The sequence below is a fragment of the Artibeus jamaicensis genome, unplaced genomic scaffold, assembly GCF_021234435.1.
Source record: "Artibeus jamaicensis isolate MK-2021 breed Jamaican fruit bat unplaced genomic scaffold, CSHL_Jam_final contig_559, whole genome shotgun sequence".
Lineage (NCBI taxonomy): Eukaryota > Metazoa > Chordata > Mammalia > Chiroptera > Phyllostomidae > Artibeus > Artibeus jamaicensis.
Genome location: NW_026521887.1, coordinates 2,378,279 through 2,404,359, shown reverse-complemented (window position 1 = coordinate 2,404,359; position 26,081 = coordinate 2,378,279). Strand labels below are relative to the sequence as shown.

The window sequence follows — 26,081 nt, the reverse complement described above, 5'->3', positions numbered from 1 at the left end:
ATACATGCCTTTTTTCCCTCAGCACCTTAGGGAAGTTTCCTATCATTGCTTTTCAAACAAGTTTTCTATCTCTTGCTCCTTTTCTTCTCCTTCTGGTATCTCTGTGATGTGAATATTATTACACTTCACGTTGTTCTGCAGCTCTCTTAAACTATCATCATTATTTTTGAGTCTTTTTTTGTTTTGTTTCATTGCTTTGTCTGGGTATTTTACACTAACTTGTCTTCCAACTCGCTGATTTGACCCTTTGCTTCATCTAGCCTGCTTTTAATTACTTTTAGTGTATTCTTCATTTCAGATATGGTATTCTTCATTTCCTTCTTGCTCTTACTCATACTTTCTATGTCCTTTTCCATACTGATGTAATTCCCGCTAAGTTTCTTGTAGCTTCCATAGAGTTTCTTGTGGTTCTCACTGAGCTCTTTAAGCATCCTTATAACCATTATTTTAAACTCTATGTTTGATAGATTGCTTGTCTCAATTTCATTTAGTGCTCCTTCTGGGGATTCTTCCTTTGCTTTTGATTGGGGGTTGTTGTTTGTGTCTCCCCTTTTTAGGTGATTCTTTCTGTTAGTTTCTGCATATTAGATTGATCTGCTTTGACTTCCTGTACTTGTGTGGTGGCCATCTGTGGTAGAAGACCTGTGGGACTCAGTGGTGCAGTGTCCTTAATCTCCTGATCTGGATGCTCTTGGGGTGCCCTTTATGTGGGTTCTCCTGTTTCAGTTGGGTTTTGTTTGTTGTTGGATTGTTCTTCAGTAGGTTCTTCCTCCCAACTGGGTGATTGAGAGTCATGACAACCACTTCTTCTATGGTATTGTACAGGTACTGCCAGAACAAAACAAAACCAAAAACCCAGGAGACTGCCCTGGCTGGTGTAGCTCAGTGGATTGATCATGGGCCTGAGAACCAAATTGAACTACTGAACCGTAGTTTGATTCCCAGTCAGGGCACATGCCTGGGTTGCAGGCCAGTTTCCAGCAGGGGACACAGGAGAGGCAACCACACATTGATAGTTCTCTCCCTCTCTCTCCTTCCCTTCCCCTCTCTAAAAATTAATAAATAAAATCTTAAGAAAAAGAATTATTCTCTTAAAAAATAACAAAACAGGAAACTAAACCAAAACCTGCAATAATAACCCCCTACCACAACCATACTATCAATGATAAATTAGCAAATATTAATAAAAGTGGAAAGACTATTATAAGAAAGGAAGAATGAATATGAGATGACTAATGGAAAAAATGATTTTGAGAGGGTAGGTGGAGGAGAAATAATAAGAGTGGGGAATAGACACAAGGTTAAGAAAGAAAGAAAAATTTACATTGTAAGTAAAAATGGGAGGAAAGGAGGAAAAAAGGCAAATGGAGTAAGAAAAGGAAACAGTATAATATGAGGTTTTAAAAAAGTGAAAAATAGGAACAAAATTTAAGAAAAACATTCACCACAGAAATATCAAAAACAAATGAGTAAAGATTACCTAAGATGAAAAGGGAATAAGAAGGATAAAAGAAAGAAAAGGGATAATGGCATGTCTAAAGGAAAAAAAAGTGATTTTGAGAGGATAGAGGGAGAAAAAATAATAAGAGCAAAAAATAAAAACCAGGCTAAGACAAGGAAGAAATAAAATTTAAAACAAAAAAAAAGTAGAAAGAAAGAAAGAGCAGTAGGAAGTTAAAATGAAGGAGAATAGGGGAACAGTAAAATTTGAGGTTTGAAATACAAAAATAATGAACTGCTAGGAACAAATTTGAAGAATTGCAACAACCACCACCATATGAACAACCAATGCACAAAGATTAATAAAGGTGTAGAGAGAATAAGGGTATTGTTTAAAAAGGGAAAAAGAATGTGAGATGACTAATGAAAAGAAAAATGTTTTTGAGAGGCTGGAGGGAGCAGAAATAGTAAGAGTGCAGAATCGAAACAAGACATAGAAAGGAAAAAATATAATTTAAAACAAAAATAAGAAGGGAAAGGAGGAAGGCAAAATGGAGTAACAAAAGGGAGTAGTAAAATATGAGATTTGAAATAAAGTAAATTTAAAAAATAATGCCATAATAGGAAAAATCTTGAAGAAAAATACTAAAAGCTATGCAGGAGGAAAAAACTGAAATAATGAAGATCATGGTGAAATTCGTCTCAGCAGAGTCTAGTGTTTGCCACTGCTTTTTGCTTCTGGATTAGTCCCTGGTAATATCAGATGGTGTCCTAGTCCAGCTGTAAGCAGCTTATTTGAGTGTACAAGTGATCCATAGGTCTGTGGCTGTCTCCTTCAGGAGACAGTTGGTTGGTCCACACTGTTCTGCCCTGCTGACTTTCCATCAGCACAAAGGCCCAGGAGTGGTTCATCTAATGTCTGAGAGCACTGACAGTATCACCTCCACCTGTCTTCAGTGGGGGCCTCTGGTGGAATTAGGAGGGTGGAATTCCTGGGTCACCCCTAGGAAGCCCTGTTCAGTCTTCAGAGAGATGGAGGAAGTGTTTCACTGCCCCCTGCCACACATGTTGATCTGTCTCAGATTATTTCCAATAATCTACAGCTTCTGATGAATTAGCTGTCCATTTCCCGTGAGTGGTCAGTCTGTGTAAAAGGGGCAGTTCTTTCCTGCTTAGTACTGATGGCAGCTCTGTGTAAGAGCCAGGAATGGGGAGGTGTCTGAATCCCCATTGTTGTACCTGTCTCTATTTTCGCTTCTCTGTTGGTTTCAGTGGATCAGGGCCTGAGGAGCCAGCATATCTTGTAGTATCTGATAGATGTTCCAAAGGGGCTCTTTTAGAGCTTCCTCTTTATTTTCCTGCAAATAAGCATTGAGTAGCATGTTCCTAAGCCTGGCCTCACTTGTCGACAGAGCCCGAAATCCTGCAGGTGGTTGTTGAGCACACCTGCCTGTGAGGGAACCTGCCTGGCTACAATGAATCTCAGGTGTTCAGCTCCTGGCTGTCTAGTACCCAGCCTGCAACTCTTGCACAAGACTCAGGTTTGAACTCTTCCCTCTGCTGAGAAACACCCTGTCCCCCCCACACCCTTGCTCACCAGTTGTGCTGGGCTGGGTCCTGAAATGAGTTTACCATGCCACTTGCTGTTCTTCCTGTGCAGATGGACTCAATGGGCCCAAACTGTGATTTCATTCTGGTTTCTTTGTTGGCAAAGCTGCCTCACATGCAGATGACCCTGGGGTCCCTGCCTAATTTCATCTCAGATCTCCCTTTAAAAGAATCTCTATGTGGCCCCCACACTGTAACACTGAGCCCTGGGCTGGTTCTCTGTGTACTCCACCTGCCCAAAAAGCACAAAGTTTCTCTCAGTCAGGACTGTTTCACAGCCTGATAGTGCCTCTGGCAGTTTTAACAGAGTTTCTCCCAGGAACTCTCGTGTGTGTGTGTGTGTGTGTGTGTGTGTGTGTGTGTGTGTGTGTTCTAAGTCTCCCAGACTTCGTATATCTTTCCAAGTCTCTCCTGACTAGGGTTGGTGGTTTCCCTTTGTGGGACCAGGGCCTGACTCCGGGAGGAGAGGGAGCCACTGAGCTGCATTTTCTGTCTGATGTCTCCTCTGCTGCAGAGCGTTTCCCCCTCAACTTATAAAATCTCTTACCAAATGGCACAAAGCATCCTCTGTACCGCTTGGTCTCAAAAATTCATATCAGCTGAGATTCCGTTGATTGTTCAGGTCATTTGTCAGATCAGCCAGAAATCCATGCTGGGGAACTAGCAAGTGGGCTCAGCTTCCACCTACTCAGCTGCTATCTTCCTTCCAGTGCACCAATTTTTTTCTAAAAAATTAGTGTCTTGGCTGCTCAACTAAATGTATTCTAATAATGCAACATTTAAGATATTTTCCAGGCTTCTCATGATCAAAGACACTGAAATAGAGAACAGGCTGACAGTGTCCGGGGGAGGGGATTTCAGGGGAAAAGGGGAAGGGTTTACAGGAACAAGTGTAAAAGACACATGGACAAAAACTAGGGGGGTAGAAATGGGAGGGAGAAAGGGAGGGCTGGTTGGGTGGGCTGGATGGGAGTAAAAGATAGAAAACTGTACTTGAACAACAATTTAAAAAAATTAAAAAAGATATTTTACAATTTCTAATATTTTTATATAATCATTTAATTCTATTTTCAGTTGTAGGAGTCATGACAAAGCCTACATGGCTAGACAACATCATGGACCCCAGTATAGCTCATTTCAAATGCTCTTGAACTTGAGATTTCAAAAGCGATAAAAAGACAGTTTCTGATAAAACCACATGAATTAAATAAAAGGGAATAGTCCTCAGGGGTGAAATAGGCTGCAACAAAAAGGGAACCGCCAAACTTTAGACTCTAATTTTTATAAAAATACCTGAAAATATTTTACATATATTATATTTATGTATTCATCACGCTCTGTGTTTTGGATATTCAAAACTTATTTCACTGTATCATATTTCACATAAAGAAAATTGCATTACATCAAAATGCTTTCACTCAACATGACATTTGTGTGGAACTGTAGCAAGTGTTTCACCAAGATTTTCTTCAAAATGGAATCACTATTTAAAGGCTTAGAAACTGGTTTCATTCCTATTCAATTGCATTAGCTGATAACTTTTGCATACCCTTTAGATTAAGGAGAAGAAAATATAAAAATATGATTTCTGCTCTTTCTAAATAGTGAAAACCTTGGCAAGTGTCTTCCATAGCCATGACTAGATCATCAACTCATCACATGGTTTATCTAGAAACATCATAAAGGTAGACATTGAATTTGTGAGCCACAGCAGCAGCAGGGGCATTCCAAGTGATTCTAGTCGCCTCCAAGCCATAGCAGTGGTCCACTGGTCATCTTGACAGGTTAATAAAGTCAGCAGAAATGATTACCTCACCCATGCTGCTTGAAATTTTTATAATCACATATAGATATGGCTGAGACTAAAAAGTTAAATTAAGATCAATAAGGTAAATTGTTACATTAAATTAAGAGAAAGGAGTTAAGGAAAACACTGCAATGATTTTACTTAACTAGGTAATTTTTTGAAGCTAAAAAAACAATATGATCAAATCTAATATACATACTTGCATAAATAAGTTCATCTAATTCTATTTTGAGGGGAGTTAGTTGTGTCAGAAACATAAGGATAGTGAGAAAAATAGCAAATTAACCTAAAGGAAGTAAGCTAGTCATCCAGAGAAACAAGAGATAAATAAACATTCCCAGTGGCTTTTATATCTTTTTAATTTTTAAAATATTTAATATTTCAGTGATTGTAGAATTTGTAATTTAAGAAATAAAGCATTTCTTTAGCTACTAACATTCTACATAATGGTGTAATGAGACTTGCTTTCTTCCACATCCTTCTTAGTCTCTCAGAATTGCCTGGTGTTTGTACTTCTCTTTCATGTTCCTATTCACTTAAAATTTATAATTGAGTGAATTCAGAAAAATAATTGAAAAATAATATGTTTATCTATTTGATATGTCACTATTTTTAATGTCATAACACATTATCTGCAAAGCTAAGAATGGAAATAAGGTACATTAAGTTTCAGATCAAACATTAAGATGCTTACCATAATATGAAAATGAAAGTGATATAGAGAAAAAGAAGTAAAAAGAAAGTAAAGGAGAAGTAATCTTTAAAACTCTTTCTAATGTTTACAAAGAAGTTTAACTTTTGCCTTACTTACTGTCTTATCTATACTGCAGTGATATGGTCAGTGAGAAATAGATGTTGAGATTTTATTTTCAAAATAAATGATCATTTAGTTAGTGATCTAACTAGTAAATTATCTTCTAGTTAGTGATCTTCTAGTAAATGATCTTTCTAGTTCTGGCACTCAGAAAACTAGAATCTTGAAGCAGCCAGTGTTGTGTGAGCTGGGAGTTTTAGTAGAGATACTCACTGATTGTACTAATATATCCATAGATCAATAGTTTATATTCATAGGTCAGTGTCCATAGTCTGGACTAAAGTGGCTTTCAACTAAAGTGGTAAAGATGAAAACATTTGAAGATGCCAGTTATAGTCAGAAATATGGAGTGGGTAAAATATATGCAAATACATTAAAATATCAGGTGGGTGAGAGGTGGATGAAAGGGCAACAGAGATAAGAATAAGTGAAATGAGAAAGGTTAATCAGGAGACCTGCTTAATCCATTTACTTAGACTTTATCAAAATTTCTCAGGTTTCTCTTATTTTTTTTCACTGTGATCTTATTACATAAAAATTATAGTATTTATTTAACACAAAAGAGTTATTAGTTCATTTTAGACATATATTTATGCTGAATAAGATTCAATTTAATGTGGGTATTTTTTTTCTTTTCTGTTTTTTTTTTAAGGAATCCAGAGGCATCAAAGATTTATACATTTTCCCCCTAAAATTCATGAGTTCTTTAAAAATTCTTTGAAGTTACATTTTTATTTCCTATACTATTTCAGTTCAATTTATACTTGTGTACAAAATCACCCCTCAATTGTTATGGACTTTTTCTAATTTTTACTTTTAGTCAAAGCTTTTTGGGGGGGAAGAGGTGTTGTAGAAACATATAAAGGAACTCTCTACATAAAAGGTCATCAGAGTATCTTGACCTTTACATGAAAAGGTCATCAAAGCAGACTCTTTCAAATGTTGAAAATCTATTGATCATCAATTTGTTAGATTAGAGATTGGAAGGGGTTCTAAAAGAAGTAATTAGGCAACTCTGAAAAACTTCCAGGAGCAGTCCCTCTAAGCAAGAAGATACAGTTTCACTTCATGAATAAGTATCATTATAATAAACGGTTGGTGAGGAGCCATTTTATCAGGCACATTTATATTATTCATTTCATTTAAGCCTCAAATTGTCCTGTGAGTTTTCACTTCATGAGGTGTCCTGTTCAAATATATTATTGACTTCCCTGAGTCACATGGCAAGAGGTGCCAGAGCTGGCACCCAAACCATGGCTTCGCCCCTAAGATGCCATTCTTCTTATCAATGGTAAAAAAGGGAATTAAAAAAACCCTAATACCAACCACTTCTTAGGTGCTTCATCAAGGTATTCCCATTAAATCCCTTCTCCTTTATTTCCAAAATATTGACTAATAGAGCAAAATGAAATGTGTGCAAAAATGTCTGTCCTAAGACATTACCATCTTTTATATATTTTTTAAATTTTAATTAAAACTTTGTGATGTTGTAAGTATCTGAGAATGTGGAGAAAATAACTTCTACTCCCAAAGTACGTTTGAGACCTAAAGATCTCTTGCAATCAGATGTGGTTTGAATTCAACCTTTGTTTTCCCCTATCTGTGTGACCTTGGATGAAATATTCAAGATCTATTATTTTTAACTTTAATCTGAATGTTTTGTCAGGTGGACATAGCCCTGAAGTATCTTAAAACCAAAGGACATATTTCATATTTTGCTTCAAGTCTTTAACTTTATTCTGAGGCAGAGGATATTATCTATACATTTTATTATTATTTAGAGAATTTCTAGAATTTGAAGCAGTTTAATCATTCCTAAAAATGTCATGGAAGTACTGCTTTAAATGCCAGTTTCTTTCCTTTTTCATACTTAAACCACATTATTTACCATTGCCCACAGTCTTCATGCTATATTCAATTTTTCTCTATATATCATTAATTCTTGGAAGATGGAAAAGATTCTGCTTGTTTCAAAGTTATTATTTCTTCATTAATGGAGACAAGTTTGAGAGTCAATTTTCCATATCAAAGATAGAGTCTTTAATTGAGCATGCTGCTCAAACTAGCAAAAATAGAACTCATTCATTGTAGTTATATGTGTATTTTATGGACTAAATAATTTTTGGTTAAAGTTTTACTTACAATGTATCTACATTTATATCTATATTTATATATACTCATATGATATATGACTCTGCAATGTAAAACCTTCAAATACCAAAGGTCTACTATAATTTCAACTTACGTTATTTGACATTTGGTTTCGCAATATCAATACATTCCACATACTTGATTTTCTCTATTGTAAAGAAAAAGGAAATAATAAAGTTGGGAAAATGTGTTCCATACATTTGTGGAAAAATATTTTCTCAGTTTCCAACTTGCTTTCAAAAATAATTATTTTAATATCATAATTCATTACCCAGTATGCATTGATTATCCACTATGAGAAAAATGGAACAAGATGATGTTACAAAGGTGCAGGGTCCGAATTTTCCTGTCAGGATTAATATATGCACAACATCAAGTATATTATCAAGTAGAAAAGTTAGTACAATGATCAATATTAGTATAGTGAGCTTAGAATAGTGAGATTTGCATCTTCAGTGACTGTCCTGGACTTTGTAAAGCAGTCATTGCTTTTTTGGGTCTTTTAGCTGACCCAGGAAAAGCTGCTTTTTAGTTCAGTGTGTCAGTGGAAGCACAGGGGAGTAGTTACACACTTTTGATAATAAGTACTAGGCACTGCGATCATTCTCACATAAGAACAATAAATGTGTACGGCAAGAAAAAAATCCTACCAGAACTGCAGACTGTTCCAACACTGGCTGACTTGTCCAAGAGAAAGAACTCATTTCCCTTCTCCCCCCATGTCAACTCCTCACCTAAATTACAGTTTATTTACCATTAATACTGCATTGATTCTTCCAGGTCTTGAAATTATCTTTTGAAGAGCTTACCTCTCATGTAAAGTAGTGGTGTTTTTTGTTTTCCCTCTTTTAGCTGCCATTGTCCCCAAACTAAATTTAAAATGTGGTACATGGAACCTCCCAACCATCAAATATGGAAAAAGAACTTTGACCAGTTTTTAGACATATTAAGAGAAAACAAAACCCTATTTGTTAGGGAATACTACTTTTCATTGTTTTGCCCAGTGTCTTGCCATGAGTGGGTGGAACTAGTATCTGGGTTGATGTGTCATTTTTCTGAAAGAATAGAAATGCCTCTGGCATGAAAGAAGCACAAGAAGCATAAACTGTGGAGTAGTCTTTGCACAGTCAGAGTAGATAAAGGTCATAACAAACTTTTTTCTGGGCCACATGACTAAAAGTTCTTAAGAAGTCAGTTGAATAAGAGCTCACCTATTACATTCTTCCTCATGAATCATCACCCAGCCCCTTACCCTTCATTCAATGCCCCTTCACTTTCTCCCAACTCCACAGAAATCCACATTCCACCACTAGTTAGGCTTTTAAAAATGCTCATTTCTACGAGTGTTTAAATTTTGCATTCATTCAAAGCCTGTCCCCAGCCACTCCCCAACCAGTGTCCCAGAAATACTACCATATTTCTGTAAATTAAAACTAGTTTGTATGTTTGTGTGCATGTGAGAATGTGTTTGTATTTTTATGAAAAAAACCCCAAATTTATAAAAATGAACAAAAACTAGAGAATTTTGCATTTTGGGTGTTTTTTTGTATTTGCGCAGACCATTTTAGGATTTTCAGTCTCAACAAAACACTATTAAAACAAAGAATCTAGTAAAATAGTTGTGCATTTACTGCTAAACAATCTAGCAATTTTATTAAGCAATACCTTTATTATTTTTGAATATTCTTAACAGACTGGAACAAAACATTTTTATTCAAAACAAAATATGCATACTGTACGCATGTTGCAGGGTTAAGTATGATGCAGAGATTAAACTTGGTTTGAACAAAAACAAATGCCTGGGGGAATTTCATAGCTATAAAGTTAATAACTAAATTTTGTTCGCTAAGAGGACATTTTCTATGGTTTTCCTTCATCTCCCGGCTACACAGCAAACATATCTGAAGTGCACTTCCCAAGTGTAGTTAGAGACTAGGAAGGAATGTAAAGTGTTTTTTTTAATTATTTATTTTGTTTGTTTGTTTTTTTAAAAACAGCCCTTATTAACTCTTCCTTCCACTGATTCTACTGTAAACTCAAAGCCTTTTTTTTTAATAAAGCAAATTCATAGACACTCAGCAGGTGAAATGTTCCCACAAAAAGAAAAAAGTACAAACAGAGTAATCAGATTTCTCCTCTTTTCTTCAACTATCTAGAGCATGTTATACAGTTTTTGCACTTGAATGAAAATGGCTAACCTATTTTTTAAAAAAGTTCTTCTTTTGTGATAATGCAGAATTGCATACACTTTATATGTGGAATAATTTAAAACCATATGTTGGGGAAATACTGGAGTAAAATTGTGTATATTCTGTATACTGCAGGTGTTTGAGCATTTCTACTACCTCCTCCACAACAATAAAGGGGAAGAAAGAAGTCCAGATTTGTGTTGTCAGCCTCTTTGTTCTCATTACAAAGGCCAAAATGGGCTCCTAGGTTACTGCAACAGAACTGAAATCACAATGAAAGCCCACCTTCTGGGAAGGACTTACTGTCTCTTCTCTCCCTGATTCTATCTGGCCACTTGGAGCCACATGACCAGTGAGAAAGGGCTGGGGGCCTTAGGGAATGGAAGCTGGAGCAACATAGTTCATGGTAGTTTTCTTTGCTTTTATTTTGTTTTCAACATAAACATGTGTTAAACTGATTCCACCTATTATGGGGAACACTTGTTTGTTCAGCTAGAAGGGACCCCCTTGTCTGGTCCGTTGCGGGTTTGTGCAACAGCAGCTCAGAGGCCCACCAGAGCGTGCGTGCCCAGTCGCTGTGGCCACACGGACAGAAGCAAGCGGATGTTGTCTGCTTAGGGGAGAGAATAGGGCCAGGGGAGGAAAGGCCAGGAAGGGCACTGGTTCCCAAGGCAGGAGGGAGAGTTAGGGATTTTTTTATTTTTATTTTTTGTTGTTTTCTTTTTTTTGTCTTTTTTCTTTTTTATGATTTTTTTGTTGTTTTTTGCTATACCACAAGGTCATAGCAGTCATTCCTCTAATAGAAACTGACAGGACATAGAGACAAAACTATCTGATGAACACACACTATGACTAGAAATATATATAGAGACAGTGAAAAGACTTAGTTTACCTCTGAGAAAGCATCCCCCAAAATAAATCAGGTATTAACAAGTGCAAAAATAAACAAACAAATCAACCAAAACCAAAACCAAAGCAAATAAAACCTCCAAACATTAAAACACAGTGTATAAAATGGTGTGAGAAATTGAAGTCACTTGACAGCCTTTTAGTCAATAAAAAGCTGTGTTTGTGTCCTTGTTTGGATTCAGGCCCATCTTTTTAAATGTTACCCTAAAGGCCTTGCAAGAAGTGATTGGAGGGTAAAAGCACCCAGTCTCTGTTACATCGGACAGCAGTTACATTTTCATGGTGGGCCAGTGGCCGCTCTGGTGACACTTTGTCCTTCTGCCATTATTATTCCTCATTGGTTGAGCTTTCCTCCAGCGTGTTGATGCCTCCGAAGCTCAGCGCCGTGGTGTTCTGTGCTACTGAGGCTGTGAGAACTGTATGTAAGAGAATCAGTACCAGGACACACAGTTTGAGTCTGCTGTTGCACAGTCTTGTTGCTGAGGAAACTGCAAACGATGTCCTGTGACAGGAGCCACTTTTTTCCACCTTCCCTTTGGATGGGTTGTTTGATTGCTCTTCTCTCCTGACATCACAGCATTCTGGTTCATCATTGGTTAGAAAAGTCTCGTAGAGCCCTGTAGGATGAAGAGAGTAGACAGTCAAAAAAAAAGGAAGGTGTGAGAGGGAACTCATAGTAGGGCAAAGCTGTTATTTTAATGTTCTGATCCATCAACTCTTATAAGCAAGTCAACATTTTGTAGAGGAAAGAAAGTCAAGACCATCTGGGTAATTAGTCAAACAATCTCTCAAGTGAAACTTTTAAGTTTCTCACTGTGTTCTTTTTATATTCCTGGTGGTCATCCCATGAAAGTTCTGGGTTGAGATAAATATAGGATAAAAGATATCAGTAGGTCAAAATCAGAACCTGAGGTTCTGGATCAACTAGGTGACCAAGGACATGCAACCATCCTTTTCCTTTAACAAGAATGTGGTTAATTAATGCAATGCAGAAAGTAACATCAGCTGGTTATGCTAGATGAAATAACCAACCGATGAAAATGTTATAGCTACAGGAGCCATTTTCTTGAGATTTAGGAGAGTCACTTCCTCTCCTAAACCTCACTATGTCTTATATCTACCTGTTTTGGAGGGATATAGAATGGGCATAATCATCTATACAACCAATGGGTGACCATTTCCTTTTCATTTGTATTCTAAATACTTCTGTTATAATTGCTGTTCTATTGATGACTGCCTAATGGGACCATTTGAGGCTTAAATGAGCTAAATGGTATAAATGTGCCTGGTATCTTTCTCCTAGACCACTGTAGGAGGAGTCTCTCAGTTCTTGGTCTTCTCCCCTTCCAATCTATCCTCCCTCCAGTATTGCTTTCCAGTGAATATCTACCTCATACCCTTATTCTCTTACTTCTACTCTCTCTTTGTTATTCCCTCCTGAAGAGCCTCTTTTCTTTCTTCCTTCTCTTTTTCCTTCTTCCTCTAAAATTACATATTGTTCTTATTTAAAAATTGATAGATGGAAAACTCTCAAAGTGGTGAAAAGAATAAAACAACTGGTTTCTTGCTATATGAATCTTGAGTATTATGTTATACTCAAGATTGAACAATTTAAAAATAAGGATAGAGTAATTGAAAGGATTAAATAAGATATTGTATGTAAAGTGCTTGGTTCAGTGCTAGAATGGAAATAAAACTTAAAAGTTTGGCTACCATTGATAACAGCAGCTATTAATACTGTTTCATGAATCCACCTAAGTAAAAATCTAAATTATCCTTTCCTCTCTTTCAAGACTCATTGCTCTCTGCTCCAACCATCCTGAACTCCTGGCTCTTCTCAGAATACATGGTACTTTCACCCATGCCTGTACCATTGCCTAAACTGCTTTTCCTTCCTGGAATATTCTCCATCAACTAATATACCTCTTCTCATTTATCCTTCAAGTTCAGCTCACAGAATAATTCCCTTTGTGAAGCCTCAATTCACATACATGGGCTGCTAGTGCATTTAGTTTAACTTCAATAGAGCAATTATTATTTATTCTTTTAATCACAATTGCTCATTTTGATGATACTTTTTTCCCTCATTTGTCAACTTAAAAGCAAGAACTACATATTTTCAGCTTTGTGTCCCCAAAATGTAGTAGAATACCTGAAGAAAAGAAATACTTAACAAGCATTTATCACATGAATAAATTCAATATATATTTATTTAATAAAAGAATCTATTAAGTAATATATTATATACTGCAATCTTCAGATTTTTTGAAAGAAATGACCAAGATATCCTTATAATGATGCTTACAATATTCATTTCTTCTTAGGCATTCAAAGGTAAACTTCACCTTCGCCTAGGTAGAATATGGAAAAAAAACTGAATTAATGAGGTCTGCATCTGTGACATTCTTATTGTATGATATTTTCTTTTATCACATATGATAACTCACTAGTAGATTAGTCATTTATTGAAGTGTAAGTTTTCCAAAATTATATTCTACAATGAAGAGAGTTTATAGTTAAGATAAGAATAAAAGTCTAAAGTTTATTTCAATCAGCATTTTAGAATGTTAATGGTCAGAAAATATTAAAACGATGTCACCCAAATAAGAAGCTCTTCTAAATTCACTCAATACCTAGCTTGCTGCTTTATAACTGAAGTCATATCAGAAAGGATAAGGTAGTTCACTGTGGCTAATATGTGTGTTCTTCTTTTTGACTGGCAAAAGGAATACGAATATTTGTTCTATTTCTGTTGTCCATTTTTAAATGAGTTTTTATTCAGTTATACATTCATGAATCTTAACAAGCAAATGATTCCACAAGACATTTTACAAAATTAAAAAAAAATCTTTCACCTACACCATCTTGAAGATTTCCTTCTCAGTGGTGAATATTTATGTCTTCTAGCTGTTTCTGTATTAGCTCCATTTCTGTAAATAACCTGCTTTGTGCTTTTTTTTTCAGTTTTCATTTTGTATATGAAGATAAAACACTCATTCTCCTGCTTTCTCCAGCTTATATGATCCCTTCCATTCCATCCCCCCAACACCATTCTGCCCTGGTGGTGAGTTCAGTATCTAATGTTTGCTTTATCAGGATGTTGTTAAAACAATATTTAACTCAGCCAAGTAGTAAATGTTAGTTTCCCATTCCTAAACCAACTTGTTTCTCCCAGAGCTAACACCTTATAGTTTTCTGTGTACTTACTAACTCAATCCCAAATACCTTACAAGTGGTTTAGACTGAGCCAGGTATTCTATTGGTTTTATCTTCTGAAGAAACATTTCCTGAAGCCTTTTACCATCCAGACCGGTTGCTTTCACATCTAGTGCATACCTATCAGCCGGAAAAATCCCAATGAACGATCCTCTTGGAGACACTTGCTGCCTCTCTCTTGTGGACTTCTTATTTCCTGTACCCTATGCCTTCTTTCTCATTTTGGTGGATCACAACATCTAGTATCTTTATGAGGAAAAGCTCATGGGAGTAAATTTCTGAGATGCCGTGTGCCTAAAAAAGTGTTTATTTTTCTGCGTATTTAATTGACTGCTTGGCTGAGTAGCAAATTCTGGTTTAGAAATCTGTACCCTTCACATATATTAACCACCACTCCAATATTTAGTTATTAGAGCTCTCAGGCCTTCCCTTTAATTTTCTTGTCTCATATCTTCTATTTTATATCACTTTATCCCTTCGCTCTGCTTTTGAGAGGATTTGATGAACTTTATTGCATAACAGTTTTGAGTTTTTTCTCTTTTTTTCCATACTACATTTTAATTTTGAAGAGTACTTTTATGTACTTTCAGTGTTAAGGGTTCTTTTTTGGAAGTGTTCTCAATGGATAGTTGCAATATAATCTTTTATTGCACTCAGATATTTGCAGCTCTTTTATTTGTCATGTTTTATTTGCTCTCTGCATGGACTCTCTCTTCTCCAAATCACATTTTCTTCTTTGTTTATCTCATTTGTTTTAAACATGGGAAACCTGAATGTTCTTGATTGTCTACTTACATTAAAAAGTTTTAGAATCTGGGCACCTAAGGTTTGTGAGCTGTGAGCTGTGGGCTACACTTTAGGATAACTTACCTCAACTATTTCAATGGAGAAATTTTTAAAATTCTTTCCTTTATGGCGTTTGGATTGCCCAGAAAATATTCAATATCTATTCAGTAGTGGGAAAGCCCTGCAGCCAGTATCCTAAGAGTCTCAGCCTTCAGCGTTTACTTCATTCCCATTCTGCTTTCCCTACTTTAACTCCTCCCCATGTCAACCAGTACAACAATGTTCTGCAATACTCTCTAAAAATATACTACTCCTCCCATGGACAAAATACTCCAAGTCTTCTCTCTGGGATGATGAAGGGAAAATTGCCAGGTTGGAGAGGGGGGCATGGGCGGTAGAGATCTAACAGCTTCTTGAACAGATTTCCACCAAGACCTTCTTATTTTGTTGTCTCCTCCAAACATCTTATGCTGTTGATTCCTGTGTCTGGAAACGGTACTGGAATTTACAGAGCTACAGTCTATAAATCTTGTTGACTATTGGTTTCCTCTCTGCTGCTTCTAGACTTCAGAAAATCCTTTTGCTTGCATCAGTTTTCTTTCGTAGTTTCTAAGAGGTTTTTATTTGGTTACTATCTCCTTATCCATTGTTCTATTTTTTTATTTATGCTTCAAAACAATTTCTTTTCTGTTAGATCTACTTAGAAAATGTTACTGCTCTTCTCTGTACATCATTCTACTCTGTTTTGAATTCTGACAGATGTCTGTTTCCCTTTTTTCATCTTTTGAATAAATAAGGACATACAGTCTGGTAAGTTCAGTGTTTCCTGCTTTATGTGGTAGATGGAGAGGTCCACACCCAGAGCCTCCCCAGGACACAACACTTGCCTTTCCCTCTGGGAACGCTGCCAGCAAGTTAGATCCTGTCTCAGTGTCTCTCCGGAAATGACCCTTGGATGAGGAAAGCAACCTTACCTAAAATTTCTTGGCCCCTGGGCAGCTACTTCCCAGAATAAAGGTATTTGTGAAGAGCAATCCCAGCCTCAGACCTTTACCCTCCACCAAATCCTCCTCCCTGACTCCCTCACAAGGATAGGTCCCAGTGCCTTGCCCTGTAAGCCATTTGCACAAAGGCATGCTTCCTGGTGAAGCCTACCTGTAGTGGCTAACCCTTCCTCCTCAAACAAACTATAAGAACATATTTCCAAATAAAAATAAATAATTTCTTTAATAATAGTCTCATTGTACAAATATATAAGTGATCAGGGTTAGAAAAAAGGAAGCAAATTTTCAGCTAATGAAATACTGTTTTGATATAATTTGCTTACAAAATGTTCTATTTGCAATAAATAATGAATTATTACCTGTTATTTGACATTGACTAATAATTATAACAATTATTTCTCAATCTTCTAGTATCAACCTCATGGAGCTTGTTTTTTTTTTTTTAAGGATTAAAAAACAGTTTAGAACAGTGCCTGGCAGATAGTAAAATCTCACATTATATTAATAATTCCTTTTATAAATTAAGAAGAGATTGGAAAAACATCTAATTAAAATTCTTTTTCTGTTTTCAATTATTCTGACCCACTCACAGAAACACCTTATTTTTCATTGCTTAACACAATTATTCTAGTATGGTCATTATAACTATTAGTTAAATACAGGAAAGTAAATATTCTTAGGAAATCCTCAAAATAAACACGATATTTAAATATAATCCTTCATTACCTCAGCAATTTACCTTTTATCATCTTTAAGTCCAAGGATATATGAGACTAATTTTTCAAATATTTGAACTACTAGTATATTTCAGTATATTTTTAATACAAAAGTTTAGAAAACAATGAAGTAAAAAAGTGTAGAAAATCACCCCAATCTGAATTTGTTAAATTAAAAAAAAGAAAAAAGGAAAAATGATTGGTATTTTTTTCCATTTTTATATTAATACAGATATTCATACATACACACACATATATACTTTGTGGACATTATATATAGATTTCAAATATAAAATTATATTTTGCATGTGAGGTTGTACTTTCTATTGTTATTCTTTGATTTCATATTTATTTTGTATTTTATATGCTTATTAAAAGATTATATATAAAATATTTGTATGTATTTATGTACACATACATATATATACACACACATACACAGTTATAGGATTTTAGGAATGCTAGAGCAGTTTATATGGCTTGGAATTTATAGAACTTTCCGGACATAATTTCTTTAAAGTAATTTTTACAATTTTATAGTTTCTCTCATGGTTATTAATCTGCCAAGATTGTTTTGAGTCAGTTTCAAGCATTTGTATTTCTCTGACGATAACTTATTTTATCGAGAGTTGTACATTTATTAATGTAGAGTTTTACATAATATTGTCTCATTTTAAAACAATTACTCCATATTATCTTCCTCTTCATTGATATTTTATCTCATTTTTTAATCCTGGATGAGACTTGCAAGGTTTTTTTTCACTTTTATTTGCATTTTTAAAAATACAGCTCTTGATCAAATCAATGGTTTGTTAATCCATTGATTTTTTTCATTTATGTTAATTCTTTCATCTTTTGTCTAATTTTCTCTTGCTTTCTATGTTGAATGAATAGCATTTATTTAAATTCATTTTTCCTTAATAAGGAGAACACTTATTGCTCTAAATTTCTATCTGAGAACAGGTTTAGCCAATTCTCTTATGTTTCCATATACAGTGATTTAACATATCCTTTTACATCTTAATGATTTAAAGAGTGTTTTACTGCTTTACTTTTTTTAATTTCAATTGTTTGATATACTTTAGAAAAGATTTTGTCACTAATTCAAGTGTTATTTACATTCACTTCAAAAATATGACTTTGAAAAAGTTGATTATCCATAAATATTTTCTTTGTGTTAATATAAAGTTATATGTATATTATATAACATTTGCAAATGTTAACGCTGGCTAACATTACTTAGTTTCTATGTCTGTGACTTTGCTTATTCAGATTGTCATTAACTGAGAAATGTCTCTAGCTCTCTCTAATGATTTTGATTTAGATATTTGGCTATTATGTCAGTAAATACAGAAAATTCATAAATCTTTATATTTTTCACTGAAAGTTTACTAGTAATGAAGAAAATTAGATACTTTTTGTTCTTATAAAGTGTATATATTTTTGTTTTTGGTGATGTTTTGTTGTTGTTTTCCTTCTTGTTGTGGTTTTGGATATTTTTGTTTGATATTGATATAATTTCTATACATATTAGCACATTTGTTCATTGTTTTAATGTTTGTTATTTTTTATTTTAATTTTATTGTTGTTCAAGTACAATTTTCTGCCTTTTCCCCTAACCTCTCACCTCTAGCCCAGCCACCTCCACCTCCCCCCCCATTCCACACTCCCTTGGTTTTGTCCTTGTGTCCTTTATAGTTGTTCCTGAAAATCTTTCACCCTTTCCCCGGCATTATTCCATCCCATATCCCCTCTGGTTACTGTCCGTTTGTTCTTAATTTCAATGTCTCTGGTCATATTTTGCTTGCTTGTTTGTTTTGTTGACTAGGTTCCACTTAAAGGTGAGATCATATGATATTTGTCTTTCACCGCCTGGCTTATTTCACTTAGCATAGTGCTCTCCAGTTCCACCCATGTGTTAAGGTTTTATTTATCTATTTTTAGACAGAGGGGAAAGGTAGGAGAAAGAGAAGGAAAGAAACATCAATGTGTGGTTGCTTCTCACATACCTCCCACAGGGGAGCTGGCCCACATGTGACCCAGACATGTGCCCTAGACTGGGAATCAAACCAGTGACCCTTTGGTTTGGAGGCCAGTGTTCAATCCACTGGGCCACACCAGCGAGGGCTATTGTTTAATTTCTATTGGTCTCTTTATTTTATACTTTTCTCTACACTGTATTCTACATCCAAGATTTTTATAATAATTGAAAAGGAGAGTTTAATCAATTTACATTGTTTCAGATCTATAGTTCTTGGCCTCACTTTCATCACATAACATTTCCAACATTTAAAGATGTTTATTATTCTCTTTAATTTCTATCATATGCTGTGTGAGAATATTTAAATGCATATTTTTATAATTTGTTAAATGCATGTTGTTATTAATTCTACTTGAACTTATCTTTTAAAAAATCACACACATTTAAACCTATATTTACCTAATCATTAGGATTATTGATAAGGGAATTAAAATTTTACTTCAACTCCTTATCCCACCACCTCTTTTGGCTATAATCAAATGTTTTATATTTACTTATTGTCAAACTACTAATATTTTATGTCTTTCATCCTGGTAATTATTAAAAAATATTTGCATATTATTCTATATCGATCTTATTCAGGGATTATTTGGTTACAAGGAACCAAAATCCACTGGAGCTATAGTATGTTAAAAAACAAAAACAGGAGGTGGGAGGAATGTCAGAAAACTTCAAGCCTATTTCAAGAAATACGTGGCCATCAGAACTGGGTGTGCTCTTCACCTGGATAATTAATCTGTTTCCCACTGTACACCTCCACCCTCACCTTGCAGGCAAATCTTTTCTGCTTTTTCACGTAGATGGGCCTATAAGACTTCATGCTTTGCTCTCTCAGTCAGGATTTCTGGGCTCAATGACAGACTTCTGGGAAAGCAAATCTATTTGACTTTTTTTTCTTGTCCAACTAGGTACACCAGAGAGAGGTTTCCATATAACAAATAAAGATGCAAATGTCCTCCAAATCCCTCCCCCTTTTTCCCCTTAACTTCCCTTCCTTCTCCCCTCTGGTCACTATCCCCTTGTTCTCTATTTCAGTGTCTTTGTTTTTGGGGTTTTTTTTTTTCTGCTTGCTTGTTTGTTTTGTTGTTTAGCTTCCTGTTAAAGGTGAGATCATATGGTATTTGTCTTTCAGCACCTGGCCTATTTCACTCAGCATAATGCTTTCCAGTTCCATCCATGTTGTTGCAAAGGGTAGTAGCTCCTTCTTTCTCTCTGCAGCATAGAATTCCATTGTGTATATGTACCACAATTTTTGGATCCATTCATTTACTGATGGGCACCTAGGTTGCTTCCAACTCTTGGCTATTGTAAATTGTGCTGCTATGAACATTGTGGAGGGATGGGTGAAAACAGTGAAGGGAAATAAGATGTACAAACCTCCAGTTAAAGAAAAATGTCATGGGTATGTAATGTACGACATTGGGAAAATAGTCAATGTTATCATAATAACTTTAGCAACAGATGGTTACTAGACTTATTGTGGTGATCACATGGTACGGAATATAAATGTCAAATCACTGTGTTGTACACCTGAAACTAATATAATATTGTGTGTCAACTTTACTTTAATAAAAAAACCTCAGAGGAAAACTATAAAAAAAAAAAAGATGCAAATGTCCCTCTTTGAAAGAAGAAGGTGACTTAGTGTTTTTTCTTCCTGGTCGTATGTGGTGTTTTCCCCTTTGGAGCCTGTAGACTATTTCCTACATTTTCAAAATTATAGAATGTTTGCAGTTTGGTCTAATTTCCTTAATTTTTCAAGAATGGGAGAACCACTTTTATTTGCCAAAGAAGTGTCCTTAAACTCAGTAAAGATATTTCCTGTTATATCTTTGATTGTTTCTTTCTTCAGTTCCATGTTTTGTATGTTTTCAATTTATCACGTCCCATCATCATTTTTATATTCTTCATCTTCACCTTGAACTCTGCCTCTGTATTTATCAAGTTTACCCTCCCCTTTGCTTTTCCCAACTTCTCTGCAGTTGGTACTGTACATGTATATATATTTGCATTTTTTCCTGCCTGGCAATATTTTTTTTAAATCTAAATCTGTTGTTATGTTTTCCTGCTTCCCAGCCAAATTCCCATTCACTCTTTCAACTTTGTTTTGAAAGATCTATACACCCTTGAATTTTACTGAGTAGATGCTGATCAAGTTATCTTTATAGTAACTTTTCTCAGATATATGCTATTCTGCCTCTCAAACTCTTTCTTCTTTTATGTACAGCATATTTTATTAGGTCCTATATTTCATTTTATGTGAATTAAAGGTTGAATCAAGTCCCCCAAAAGGTTTGTTAAAGACCTGAGTCCTAGTACCACAGAAAGTGACCTTATTTAATAAGTGAGTCTTAAGAGACTTATTCAAGTTACAGTGATTATGGGAGCCATAATCCTGTATGACCTTTTGATAGTTTTTGTTTTTGCTTTTTGTTTGCTTTTATGTTAGGAGTGATTATCTTCACAACTCTAAACAACAATATACCCATGCGTCTATTTCTTATTCCAGTGATTTCAGATCATAGTTAATTATTCTCAGCTGAGAAAGCTAAGCAATTTCGTGTCACTCTAGTTCTCTCATAACATATTAACCCCCAAATTTGACCAGTCATTGCTTTTGTTTGAAATTGGGTACATTTTGCTGTGCTTTTGTTCTACATGTTAATTTTAAAAATAAAAATAAAAACATCCTTAGGGTTAATTTAATTCCATTAATTACTATATTATTCAATAGAATATTTCAATAGAACATTTTAAACACAGGGTGGGGAAAAGTAGGTTTACAGTTATTCATATGGAAAATAATACCATTAATAAATAATAATACATGTTGCATACTCACAACTGTAAACCTATTTATTCTACCCTTATCTTAGGCAAAATTATCACTTTTTATAGTTTATCAATTCATAAAATTTATGAAAATTTCAGATCACTTTATACTCTAGTCATGATTTTCTTGTACATTTTTGAAGGTTCTAATTTTTTTCATGTAATCAAAAAAATATTATACCTTCAGTCCTATATATCCCTATATCACTAACTTATCCAGTTTCATAATCATACCAGTTTCAAGGCTGTAATATGAACAGATTACTTTTATTGATCAGATATTTTCTTAAGATTTATTGTCCTGGCTGGTGTAGCTCAGTGGATTGAGTGTGGGCCTGCAAACCAAAGTATCACAGTTCAGTTCCAAGTCAGGGCACATGCCTGGGTTGCAGGCCAGTTCCCAGCAGGGGACAAACGAGGGGCAACCATACATTGATATTTCTCTCCGTCTCTCCTTCTATTCCCCTCTAAAGATAAATAAATAAAATTAAAAAAAAGATTTATTGTTAGTATATTGCCAATATTGAGTTTCCGTATTATTAATCTCTTTCATAATTACATTTTTATTCTATTACAGTAAAACTTTAAATTTTCATATATATAGAAGGTTAACTTTCAAGAGTATATGTATTTAACAGAATTTATTCTCTTGGAAATATATTTTACCTGGGTGTAGCATCCTACATTAATAAATTTATCTTCTAATAACTTTGGTAACATTATTTTATTGTGTCTTAGTGTCTAACATTGTGTATGAATTCTAATTTTATTTGCTTTTTATATATGTCGAGGTCTGTCTGGAAAAAGTTCAGACATTGTTAATATAATTAGAACAGTTTGCCCATTGTAGATGTGAACTGGCAGCCCAGGAGAGTGGACTGGAGTGGGTATGGGTGAACAATGATGACTTCGCTCTGCTAGTCAGTATGGGCAGTAGATGCTGTTGAGTGAGCATGTGTATTGGGTGGCCATCACATTCAAAGTGACTGAGTAGAGCAATGAATCTGCATTAAATTTTTTATTAAGCTTGAAAATTTCTCCATGGATTTAGATGGTTCAGAAGGCTTTCAAGCATGATACAATGAGTGCAGCACAAATAAAAGTGTGGAACAGATACTTCAAAGATGGTCAAGAATTTGTTGAAAGTGATCCACATTCTGGAAGGCCTGCAACAAGCAGAGCACCTGAGAATGTTGAACGTGTACAGACTGCAATCAACAAAGATTGGTTACTGACAGTGAGAGAACTAGAAACTTATCTAGGGATTCCTAAAACTACTGAGTCTAAAATTTTGATGCAGGATCTTGGCATGAAATGTGTCATGGCATCTGCTACGAGGGCAGAAGGAACATCATGCTACAGTTACTAATGACTTGATTCAAACTGCTACCAAGGAACCAGATTTCCTCAAGATCATAACTGGAAGTGAATCATGGGTCTATGGCTATGATCTGGAAACAAAGGCTCGGTTGTCCCAACAGAAACCACCTGATTCTCCATGCCAGAAGAAGATACAGCAAAGTCAAGCATGATCAAGACAATGTTAATTGTATTTTTGATTGGGAAGGTGTCCATCATGAGTATGCCCCTCCAGGTCAAACAATTAATAAGGAGTACTACCTCAGTGTTCTTCATTGTTTGACAGATGCAATACAATGAAAATGGCTGCAGCTATGAGCAACTGGTGATTGGTAGCTTCGTCATGACAAAAGCCTTCTCATTCATCATGTCTCATACAAAGATTTTTGGTAAAACATCAAGTCACTCAGGTGACTCAGCCTCCTACAGCCCAGATTTGGTGCTCTGAGACTTTTGGCTTTTCCCCAAACTAAAATCACCTTTGAAAAGGAGATTTCAGATCATTGATGAGATTCAAAAAACAATGGGGCAGCCGATGGAGATTCCAACAAAGGGTTTTTTGGAATGCTTTGAATGGTGGAAGAACTGTGTGAGGACCCAATGTGCCTACTTTGAAGGGAACTGAGGCATCATTGTCCTATGTACAGTGTTTCTTGTATCTTCTTCAATAAATGTCTCTATTTTTTCATAGTATATGCCTGGATACTTTCTGGACAGCCCATGTATTGATGCCGTAACAAATTACCACAAATTTAGCAGCTTAAAACAATACTCAATTATTTACTCATAATTCTGTAGGTCAGAAGCTAGAAGGGTTGACTGGTTTCTCTGGTCTGTGTTCACGAGTCTAAAATCAAGATGTTGGTGGGACTGAGTTCCTGATTAGAGCTTATAAGAAAGGATCTACTTCAGAGTTCATTCAGTCTGTTGGCAGAATTCAGTTCTCTGTGAATGTAGGACTGAGGTCCCAATTTCCTTGCATGCTGTGGTCCAAGGTTGTTCTCAGCTTCTAGAGCTCATCTATCCCATTCCTTGGCTCATGCCCCCTTTCTTCATCTTAAAAGCCAGCAAAGGTACATGAAATCTTTCTCATTCTTCCAGTCTCTCTGACCTCTCCTTTTCCTATATTTTTCCTGTCTCTTATGTGGTGTCTCACTTACTGACTTTTCTGCCTTCAGTGTCTTTCAGGGTTTATGTATTGAGATTGGGCCCTATTCTCTCTACTTGCCAATAAATAAACCAAGATAATCAAAGGGACCTATTGGAAGAAGAGTTCCCACCTTGGCTGTGGGCTTTTTGAGAGCCTGCTCTGAAGGCTCCCTCAAATCTGGCAGTATTCTAAAGTGATGCATCTGCATTTTTCCTCTCTATATATTTTTGTCTTTGTTTTATCAATGTCTTATTTTCTATGTTTCATTAAATCAATGACTGTATCTTATTTTGTAACTTTTGCATCAATTTCAATAAAGTTTAAAGACAGATGTGAAGTAAAATTTTGGCTTCAGCTTGCCAATTTGAACTGAAGTCATACTCTATTTAAATGCAATGGTTTGCTCATTATAGAGACAAATTTTTGCCATCATGTAAATTATCAGTACTGCAGAAAGAGTTTTTGAAATTAGTGTTAGACCTCTTTAATATCTCTTCATTTTATATTTGTTAAAATAGTGATTTCACATGAGTATATCGTATCCTAAAATTTATTTAGAAATGACTTGTATTGAAACTGTGTCTACTTTTTAAAAAGGTAAAGTTAATAAAATAAGTGATCTCTAAAGAATTTGATGATTTTCTATGTCTAACTTAAAATTGGACCAGTAAAACAATGTAAAATTAGAGGTCAAGGTAAAAACTCTAGAAAACAATTTCCAAATCATAGTGACCATCTGTAAAAGGAATTAGACTTAGGAATATCTATACATGTATACAGTATTGTTTTTAAGCAAGGACAAAATTTTAGTAGTTAAGGTATACATTTCAAAAGGATTCATTTTTAGGGGCGTAGGGGCAGGTATGTCATCTATGTATGATGAAGAAAGTCTAACATTGCTTTTACATCTAACTAATATTAATAGCATTATATTTACTTTTATTCTACTTGACACTGTTGAGAGTAGAGATCACACATTCACTCCTTCCTGGCACTTAAATACCTAGCAGGTTGCTTATCTCCAAAAGAACATGAGTATTTGTTCAATGAGAGGAAGGAACCAAGGAATAATGTATGCACTAATACCTCAAGATATTAGAGAATGCTTCAGTGAATTGAATATATTAGATAAGAAAGCAAATCAATGTAATCTAATAGTAAAATATAAGTACACATATCAGAAAGTAAAGTGACACAGACTCTCAAGACCAGGCTGTACAAATACCTAGTCTAAAAAGACAAGTCAGAGCTGAAAGCTAACTACATTATATAGAATATAGGTTGCTCTAAAAACTGAAAAATGATACTAATTAAAATTAAAATCAAAGGCTCACATTAAAAGGGTAGACTCTACAGAGAATTCACTCACTCATTCAACCATAAACTAAGTTGATTAATATGCTGAGCATTTGAAATATCTTGATGCTAAGCAGAGAATTTCCTTAACAATGGGTCCTGAAGTTTTCCAGGACTTTACTAGAACAAAGACTCTTTGCAGTCAGAGAGTTTCAACAGAAACCTAACAAGTGCTGTTCAATATCATATTTCACATTGTTATTTTTCCCCCAATTGCTTACAGTGATTTTTTTAATTATGAAAAATGTATTGTAAGTAACAAGAAAAGAAACAGGAATGCACAAAGAAAATGCATGCTTACCAAATATATCATTTACCATAATTTTCAACCTCATCCCTAATGAATCCTTTTATGGTTTCCTTCATGAAGACTTTATAAGGTGGTGTGGAGGAAAGCCATACATAGAATACTGGAAGAGAAGTTAGCACACTAGAGTGCAGCTGTTTGCATCAGCGTCGAAACAATGCAGGGTTCAGGCAATGAGTACTGGTGGGACAGAAAGACTTGCTCTTCCTTTTATTCTGATAAGCTACCAAGTACCAGGGACTCCAGGTGGATCTGGTAAGAGTCACACGTGAAAGGAATAAAAAACCTCAACTCCTTCTCTTCCATCATTACGAACAAAAGTAGTGTTGCAAGATGCTTTCACCTTTCCAGTTAAATTGTTCTTACAGGCAGGAAGAGTGTTTAAGGGAATTTCAC

The 26,081-nt window shown here is 35.2% G+C and overlaps 1 protein-coding gene across 2 annotated transcripts in view; it reads right to left on the bottom strand.

The window, feature by feature from the left end:
* Positions 1-9,520: 9,520 nt before the first annotated feature.
* The window catches only part of NALF1 (NALCN channel auxiliary factor 1), a 597,532-nt gene continuing 580,971 nt past the window's right edge, over positions 9,521-26,081 (bottom strand). The window contains exons 3-4 of one of the 2 annotated variants that reach the window (XM_053670336.1): positions 13,224-13,269; positions 11,470-11,535 (exon numbers count right to left, since the gene is read on the bottom strand). In XM_053670336.1, coding sequence (XP_053526311.1) covers positions 13,247-13,269 — 23 coding nt within the window. In that variant the 3' untranslated portion in view covers positions 11,470-11,535; positions 13,224-13,246. Of the gene's footprint in view, positions 11,536-13,223; positions 13,270-26,081 lie in introns of both variants that reach the window. The other variant, XM_053670335.1, reaches the window with a different exon arrangement.